Source organism: Dasypus novemcinctus, chromosome 27, assembly GCF_030445035.2.
Source record: "Dasypus novemcinctus isolate mDasNov1 chromosome 27, mDasNov1.1.hap2, whole genome shotgun sequence".
Lineage (NCBI taxonomy): Eukaryota > Metazoa > Chordata > Mammalia > Cingulata > Dasypodidae > Dasypus > Dasypus novemcinctus.
The window spans coordinates 29,629,549-29,639,560 of NC_080699.1; the positions used below are offsets into that span (position 1 = coordinate 29,629,549).

A 10,012-nucleotide genomic window follows, 5' to 3' on the forward strand; every position below is an offset into this window, starting at 1 on the left:
AAATGCTTTCATCATTTATCTTGCTGGTTGACATATTTCCCTCCTTGTCTTTCATCCGGTTTCATGGTATCATACACTCTTGGTTATTCTCTTTAAGAATCCATTCTTAGTCTAATTTGAGGGTTGTCACCTTTGTCTATCTCCTAGAGTTATTAGCCACATACATGGCTCCCTAAACTATATCTCTAGTTCATCTCTCTCTCCTAAACTTTAAGCAATTATCCAACTGCTAACTTGTAATTGGATGTCAGACAGGAACCTCCAATTCAATAATTCTATCACTAACCTTTCCCTCTTATTTTCCTTATCAATTACCTCTAATTTCCACTTAGGACTATAGCCAGAAGCTTGACATTTTTTTTTCTCTCTCCCCCCCGCCCTGCTGTTTGTGCTGTTCGTGTGCATTTGTTGTGTGATCTTCTGTGTCTATTTCTCTTTTTGTTTTCTCTTCTTGTTTGCTCCTCTAGGATTCACTTGGATTTGATCCTGGGGACTTCTGATGTGGAAAGAGATTCCCTGTCACTTGTGCCACCTCAGCTCCTGGTTTCTACTGTGTTTCACCTGGACTCTCCCCTTCATCTCTCTTTTGTTGCATTATAATCTTGCTGCATGGCTTGCCATGTGGGTCGCCCATGCAGGCACTGGCTCACCACATGGGCCTGGCTCGCCAAGGGCACACCTTTACTAGGAGGTCCCTGGAATGGAACCTGGGTCCTTCCATGAGGTGGACGGAAGCCCGATCACTTGAGACACCTCTGCTTCCCAGAAGCTTGATATTATTGAGTCATATTTCCTTTTCCCTTACTCCTCACAGGATATTTATTTGATGTGTCTAACAGAGATGAAAACCAAGTCCCTTGAAACATCCAGGTGTACCTAATAAGAGGAACCGCAGGACTTTTAGAATTCTCTAACTTAATATGTTTCACTGCAAGTAGTGATACCTTGTTACTTAAAATTTAATTAGGATATAGAGACACTGAGACTCAAATAAGTTGTGTCATGGTCAAAGTCACCTGGCAAATAGACTGATTTAGCCAGGACTAAGACTTGAGGACTTCTGAATCCCAGTTAGATGCATTTTCATGGTTTTAAGCTACGAATATACACGATAGTTCATGCATTAGATATTTTTCCCCAAACATAAGCAGTTTTCTTTCAGTTTGGTGCTGCCATTGCTCGCCCTGCTGACATAGCCCCAGGTTTCTGGCAACCATCTTGCTGCTATATTCACACAGAATGAAAGCGCTGAAGATAAATGTTTTGTCATGTACTAACGTCTGAATGTCAAGGTCTCCTGAATATCAAGGACACGATTCTGTTCATTGTCTCCCTCAATACTTCCTTTACCTTTTCGTTCCTCAAGCTATAAATAAAAGGGTTCAGAAGAGGGGTCACCACTGTAATGAGGACAGCAGCTATCTTGTCAAAATCCAGTGAATAGTTCTGGTTGGGTCTCACATAGACAAAGATGTTGCTTCCATAAGCAATGGAGACGACAGTGATGTGAGAGGCGCAGGTGGAAAAAGCCTTGTGGCGGCCTTGGGTTGAGGGGATGAGGAGGATGGTAGAAATGATGAAGATGTAGGACCCAGTGGTGAATGCCAGGGAGCTCAGGATAACCAGGGCAGATAGGAGAAAGTTTATCTTCTCAATGAGGCGAGTGTCTATACAGGCAACCTGTAGAAGAGGAGCAATGTCACAGAAAAAGTGATTGATTTCTTTGTTACAGTAAGGCAGCCTTGTCACTACAATAGTTGGCACCAGCACGGACAGGAAGGCGCCGACCCAGCAGCCCAGAACCAGCATGAGGCAGGCTCTGCTGTCGATGATGACGGTGTAGCGCAGGGGGTTACAGATGGCCACGTAGCGGTCAAAGGACATGACCGCCAAGAGGATAAACTCCACTGTCCCCAGGAAGAAGTAGAAATAGGTTTGGGTGAAGCAGCCAGCAAAGGATATGGTCTTATTTTCTCCTAGGAGGCAGGCTAGCAACTTTGGGGTAATGACAGTGGTGTATAAAATATCCAGAAAGGACAAATTACTGAGGAAAAAGTACATTGGGGTTTGGAGATGCTTATCAGTCCATATTAGAGAAATGATGATAATGTTTCCTGTTGCAGTTAATGTGTAAGTTAAAAAGAGCACCACAAAAAGGAATACTCGAAGCTCCAGAAGAGCTGGGAAGGCAATCAGGGTGAACTCAGTCACTGTGCTCCAGTTTCCCATTGCCTCTGGTATATGGTGGGCAGAGTCTTCCTAAAGAAACAAGAAAAGGAAAAAGCACCCTAATTTTATAACGATCCATTGAAAATATATTGTGGAGAGTGACTTATATTGGGAGATGAGTCATGGGAGCTAGTTCTTTACCTGAAAGTCATTACTGTGTGACCTTGGGAAAGTCAAAATATTGTCTGGACACAAACTTTTTCCTATAAATTGAAGGGATAGGATTGGATAAAAACTCGGTTTCCTTTTAGTCGGACAATTCTCTTCTTTCTCATTAAATGAAAGTTTTTGTTCTTTTCCATCATCCAGCTTTATTTTCCCAGCTAAAAAAGTACTGGCTATACCTTAACTAGAACTCCTTTCTATTATTCTGAAATTTGCAGTCACTGAGCTAGGAATCCTTTTAAACACTTGCTAGCCTTTTCTATAACAATACATTTCTTTCAGCGTGGAGGGTGACATTAGTGAGCTGTCATGAGTAAGAGATACAGGCTGATAAATTTCCCCCCCATATTTGGTGATTTCCAGCGTCTCCTAATTTTTAAAAAGTCTTTTCCTACTGTAGCATAATGAGGTGATGGAAACAGTCTTGGGGTATCTGGAAGGGGCAGATGGCATATGTTTACTGTTAATCACCTTAGATGTTATCTCAAAAGACAATAAAGAGTATCTTATCTTTTGACTGTTCCCTTTTATCTAAAACCTACCTCCTATGAGTTCTTTCAAGCATGTGATATATCCATCATGCAACTGGCTGATCATTTGAGAGGAAATGTTATTTTATATAGTGTAATAAAATCAGAGAGGTACAAATTATACATAGGAAGCTCAAGTAGAGATAAATCAGCTTAGTTATTTAATTTACTTGATCAGATGAAACCATAAAACTATAATTCAAGATCATGAAGTTTGATCTTTGTCCCAGTATCTGGAAAAAGGTTCTTTTGCACAGATTTCCACATTTCTTTGTCTAGATTTTACTTAGCCCCCCATTAATAAGTTAGCAGCTGTTTCTTCTTTGCTGCTGATCATTTTTCTTTCCTACCTCCCCTCCTATGCCCTCTAAGATAAAAATATTTGTCTCCATATTTTATTTTTTATATGACATTTTCTCCTTACAAGAAATACACTTTCAGTGCAAAGAATTAGAAAATGCAAACGCAAAAAAGAAACTAATAATCTGTAATAGACCTCTCAGGGATACAGTGACAACATTTTGTTGTTTGTATTTTCAGGTTCTTTTGCAAGTTCAAATTACTTACATATGTATCTAAAAAACCCAATACTAACATAATATTTTGCAGCTAATATTAAAAAATAATATATCATTATCTTTCCATGTCTATTACTAGGCATCTACATTATTATTTTTAAGAGTTGTTTAATGTTTGATCCTATTGATAGATACTGATTTATTTAGCTATTTGCTTAGTATTGGAAATTTAGGTGGTCTGCATTTCTTGTGTGTTGCTAATGATTGAATGAATATTCTTGAACAGAAATCTTTGTGCAGTTGTCATAATAACTCCATAGAATCCTTTAATTTTCCAATAGGATGTTTATTTTTTCACTCTTTCCATTTAAATATAAAAACCCAGGAAAGATTGGGCCTTAAAATATTAGTTGATATAGTTGATAATATAAAATCACCTATAGATCTCTTTCATGGGTTCTTTGTCTGAGTAATAGTTCTAGATCATAGCTAGGAAGAGTAGCTAATGCCTCAATGAAATTAAGTTGTTGAGCTTTTTTTTTTTTTTTTAAATCTCCTTTTTTTTGTTCTGGAATTCAGTTTTCTTATCTGAAAAATAAGAATGTTGGGCTAGACATTTATAAGGTCATTCAATATCTTATAGTCCTGCTATCACTTACTTTTAAACTTCCTCTCCCACCTCTAAGATTCATTTTTTTATTCTTTGATAAATAAACTCCCAAATCATTTTTGGAATTACTGCATAGAAATGGCTAATCATAGGTATACATACCAATATAATACTATAGGAAATTGCATAGAGCTTTCTGTATGAGTCATTCAGCTTTCTGCTTTGTGTGTGTATGTTTTGTATTATTATTTCCATAGGTCTTTCAACAGATGAACAGTATTTCACATTTTAAGATTCAGGTATTAATTAGAATAATATGAGGTGGTTAGAAAACCTGGGTTCCAATCCCAGTTTTTGCCACTTCTGGCTCTGTATATTGGATTAAATTCTTCACTTTTGAAAAATGGTGATAATTATAATGTTCATAATAAGTTGCTGTGAGGATTTGATTAAATGATAGGTGTGACAATACTTAAAAGATTCTTGCTAAAATAATATGTCTCCACTTAGAGTGGAAGCAAGTAGCTTTAAAGGAGATGGACAATTAGAGCTAATTGTTTTTTATGTGAATAAATTACAATAAATTATGAGAAGTTTAATGTGTAACTGTGGAATATTCTTAATGCATACTTAACCTGAAACCTTCCAGATTGTCATCTGGCTCCAATAAGAATATTGGCAGATCAGAATGACTATCCACAGACAAACAAATTTAACAAAAGTGACATATTAATAAAATGAAGTGAAAATATATACTTACATTTCACTGATGTACAAGAGGATGTAAATTCTCAATACATATTTTTGTATGTGCAGACATAGTAAAAGGCTCACAATTTATGTGTGCATGAATTAATTCCAAACATTGTACGTCAAATTAATTTTATTGCCAATTCTATTCCTATTTCTAACGCATAGAAATATCTCTCAAGGATAAAATAAACCTTATTAGGTCACTGAACTTACTCTAACGCCAATATGGAGTTTCAGGTTCCTCTGATTAGGGCCTAACGACATAGTCATCCAGATATTACTTGGATGTCTTCAGTGATTGGTAAGCCAATTTCTTGCTATAACACCTGGCTCAATGAAAAGCTCTCATCATGAATGAAAAACTCAGACTGTAAATTCCAAATGCATGTCTATGTATTAACTTTACAGATGAAATATTAACCTTTTTTTAAACTATAGCATAACTTTTTTCACCTCTACATCTAGCTGTCTTTCTTGTCCCACAACATCCCAGCGAGTTCAGTTCAACACAAATTCTAGAGCCTGTTTTTATAGCTAGAGAACGTGGTAGTTGTGGTCAGTGACTTGAAAAAGTCAAAACAGGATTACCCTTGACTTTCATTTAAGAAATCTATCCAGAAAAATCACTGATTCTCAGTCTTCAGATATCTACCTACCCCAATGCTGGAAGGGTATATTTTGCATCTTTGGTTAATTCTCAATCATTTAATTACTTAATAATGGGCTTTTTTTTTTTTTTTGGATATAAAATCTCATATATCATACAACTAACTCATCCAGACCTCTCTAATGCTGGATTCTTAGAGCTTTCCCTCTTAAGTGGTGGCCCAGTGAAGGGAGCTAATACCACATTCATAGTTATTGGTATATTTATCCTTCCATTGTGGCCCTTATTAAATGGTCCTAAATACCCTAAACCTTTTGCGAGATTAAAGGTAACTCGATTTTTTTTTTTAAAGCTTATCTCTTTTCTCTTCTCTATAAAGCTTCTTATGTCAAATTTTTTTCTAAGTGGATGAACTATGTTTTTTCATGGACTTATTTGCCTTAGAGATTTAGAACAGAACTGCTCTTGGGGATATGGTTGAAAGAGGTTAATTAATAATATCGTTATAAAAGAATGTTGGTTCTGAACTAATCAAAATGCAATTTAAAAGTTTATGGGAGAAGATGCCAGATAGACCTGTTAGAAGCTCCTTGGGGATTGCCCCAGGTATTTTACTTTATCCACTTAAAGAAAAAAGAATACTTTAAAAATTTTTATAAGGGAGCTAGAAACATGGAAAACTTGTAACCCTCTGTAAGTTATTGGTACAACAGGAAATATTCTCCAGCAATGATGATTTTAGAGTTTCAAACACACCACTTAGTGCCTCTGTCAATATCAGCATAGAAATGTTTTATAGAAAGTTCCAGATGAAAATATGATAGTAAATCCAATGATGTTTTTCATCGCTGTCCTGCCCCTGTCCAAAGTGTAAGCCCATGCCCTGAACTCAACCCTGTACACTTTCATCTTCCTGACTTCTTTCCCACAGCCGCATGCTTGTCATACGTTTCTACTGTATTCTTTGATATTGTTTTCCATACAAATTCGTTTAAACGTTTTCAACTGAAATCGGCCTACCTTTTTTTATCTTAACAGAACTCTTTTGTTTGAGAACACTGATTCCAATGAAGCTCTTGCAAGTAAGAACAGGCACCCTACTTTCTGTGTACCAGGGGCATGGGGTGCAATGACAGGAGGGAGGGACTCATTACCATTGTTGTTGCAGTTATTTTGCTACAGATTTCTGTTTTCAAATCACTATTTCTCCATTTGTTGATAAACTCCTCTGAGGCTCATATTATGCAAACCTGTAATTTTTTTTCTTTTGCCATTTATGGTCAACTTGAGTTTTAAGAAAGAAGTAAATGACTGTCATAGAGTGTTCAGGTAAGACAATGAGGGAAGAACTTTTTTACTGAATTTGAAAACATGAAAATAATTGGTGACACATTTAATAAAGAGTTTTTCATTGGTGAATGGTCTTCTACATCATCCTAAGACTTGCTATCATTCTGGGCAGCCTCAACACCTGTGTGAACAGCTTATTAAAGACCAAAAAATTTAGATTTCCTAATCTTAACTCCAATGAGCATTGCTTGCATTTCTTTTAAATCATCCATTCCATTATTATAACCTGGATTTTGAAAGTACATGAATTTACTCAACCTCTGAAATACCGAACTCCAGGATATCAGTGTTGAACCTCAGTCTCTTAATTCTGCAGCTCCTTGTTACTCTTTGACCTCATTCAGATCTCCAGCTTCTAGATAACTCCATTTCCTTATTATTCCTTCTGTGTTTGCATGAATAAATGAATAAAGAAATAAATAAAAACTGTATAAACTTTACAATTACATACATATATTGTAAATTTAGTTTATACTCTAAATCTGAAAATTTCTTTATTTTGCCTTCATTTAAAAATATATTCAACTGGGTAAGGAATTCTAGGTTGACAGTTTTATTTCTTTTAATATTTTAAAATATTGTTTCACTATTTTCTGGTTTACATTGTTTCTAACAGGAAATGTGCTATTGCTTTATCCTATTTTCTCTGTATGTAATTTATCTTTTTTCTTCTGACTGCTTTTAAGTTTTTCTCTTTAGCACTAGTTTTAAGCAATTTGATTACAATATACTTTGGTGGAATTTTCTTCATGTTTCTTGTGCTCAGGATTTGTTGAGATTCTTGGCTATTTGGGCTTATAATTTTAAAATCAAAATTGGAAAATTTTCAGTCAGCATTTCATCAATTATTTATCATTTCTCTACCCACTTCACCTACTCCAAGTACATTTATCTGCTTGAAGTTGTCTCATATTTTTCAGACTTTTTCTGTTTCATTTTGTGTTATTTCTATTACTATGTCTTCAGATTCAATAGTCTTTCCTTCCGCACTGTCTAATCTGCCATTAATTTAATCCAGTTTTTTAAAATCTCAGACATAGTAATTTTCATGTCTAGTTAATACATCAGTCTTTCCTTTAACACTGGGACAATTGGAATACTGTCTGTTCTAATGTTCTTTTCTAGTAATTCTATCATATTTGTCATTTCTGTGTCAGTTTTGATTAAGTTTTCTCTGAATTGTGGATTACATTTTCCTACTTCTATTCATGCCTGATAATTTTAATAAAATTTTATTAAATTTATTAAATTATTAATTTGGGGTATTAGGTTTCTCTAGGGAAACAACTGACAGGAGATATCTGTAAATATGAGATTTTTATAAAATTGTTTCATACCACTATGGGGATGTAGAAGTCCAAATTCCATGGGGTAGGCTGCGAGCTGGGAGCTTTGATGGAGACTTTAAAAAAAAAATAATTTATTGAAGTATATCACTCATACATAAACATACATAAACAATAAGTGTATAGTAATTGTTGTGAACTTACAAAACAAACATATATAACATCATACAGGACTCTCATAACTCACCTTATCATCAATACCTTATATTGTTGTTCAACGTTTTAAACTAATGATTAAAGAGCATTGTCAAAATATTACTACTAACCAAAGTATTTTCCCCCAACCCACTCTATTATTATTACTATCTTTACATAATTTATATATGAACATACATAAACAATAATTGTATAGTAAAAGCTGTGAACTTACATAACATCACATACATCAACCATCCACCAACACCTTACATTGTCATGAGATGTTACAAATTATGAAAGAATACTGTCAAAATCTTACTACTAATTATAGTCCTTAACTTACATTTGGTGTACTACTGATATTTAATGTATTTAGAAGTTTTAATTGGCTTTACTAATGAAGGCTTTTGATGAATTCTCCAGAAGTTGGTTAGCTGAAATAGAGATCGAAATGCTCTTTTCTGATTGCTGAAATCATCACTCCTTTTAAAGCCTTCAACTGACTGGATGAGACAGCTCTGGCTAAAAGCAATCTCCTCAGTTGATTGTAGATATAATCAGCCATAGATGCAATCAACTTACTGATGACTTAAGTCCACATAATGTCCGCACAGTAACAATTACACCAGTGATTGCTTGACCAAACAATTGGGCAGGATTACCTGGCCAAGTTAACACTTGAACCTAATCATTCACAGGGTATAACACACATTTTTATGTTGTTAATATTTTCCATCCACAATCAAGATGTGTCTCTTCATTTATTCAAGTCTTCTTTGATAAAAACTTTGTCATTTTCTTTATGCATACCATACAAAATTCTTGTGAAATTATTTTAGGGTATATTTTATAAATGGTTACTGTCGTCAAGTGATTTTTTAATAAACATTATTTCTTAGCTCATTTCTGATATATGAAAAGGCTCCTGATTTTGGTTTATTTATCTTGTATCTGGTCACATGGAATAAGTTTCTTGTTGTTTAATACTCTGTTGATTTTATTTATTTCTTAGGTACATAATCATATTATATGGAAATCTTCATGAGTTTTTCTTCTAATTTCCAATATTTATACCCTGACTTCCTTTTTTGTATCTAATTTCATTGTCTAAAACATTTAGAGCTTTTGAATAATTGCAATGGGAGTGGGAATTCTTCTTTTGTTCCTGATTTTATAAGCTGTCTCTCTTTTTCCTTGGAGAACTACAATGTTTGCAATAAGTACTTTTAACCATGCTAAGGAAGCATCCTCCTTTTTCTGGGATTCTAAGCATCTTGGTCAGAAATGGATGTTGAATTATATGTAGTTGAATTATATTCTGCATTTATCTAGATAAATGTCTCTCAGTTTTCTCAATGCATTAGAATCACCTGGAACCTTTAAAAGACTTGGTAGCCTTGTTGAAAAACAATTGGCCATAAATGCGAGGTTTGTTCCTGAACTCTCAATTTGAGTCTAAAGATAGATATTAATCTATTTTTGTGACAGTACCATGCTATTTTGACCACTGTAGCTTTGTAATAATCTTTAAAGTCAGGAAGTGTGAGTCCTCCAACTTCGTTCTTCTTTTTCAAAATAGTTTTGGCTATTCAGGGCTCCTTATCTTTCCAAATATATTTGATAGTTGGCTTTTCCATTTTTTCAAAGTAGGCTGATGGAATTTTAAGTGGGATTACATTGCAAAAATAAATCATTTGGGGTAGAATTGACATCTTAATGATATTTAGTCTTCCAATCCATGAACATGGGATGTTCTTCCATTTATT

General features: G+C 34.7%; 1 protein-coding gene across 1 annotated transcript; it reads right to left on the reverse strand.

Moving 5' to 3' along the window:
• Window positions 1-1,287: 1,287 nt before the first annotated feature.
• Window positions 1,288-2,229, reverse strand: OR6M1 (olfactory receptor family 6 subfamily M member 1). The gene has a single exon (XM_004459563.1). The coding sequence runs from the start codon at window positions 2,227-2,229 to the stop codon at window positions 1,288-1,290; it is 942 nt and encodes a 313-aa protein (XP_004459620.1).
• Window positions 2,230-10,012: the final 7,783 nt, after the last annotated feature.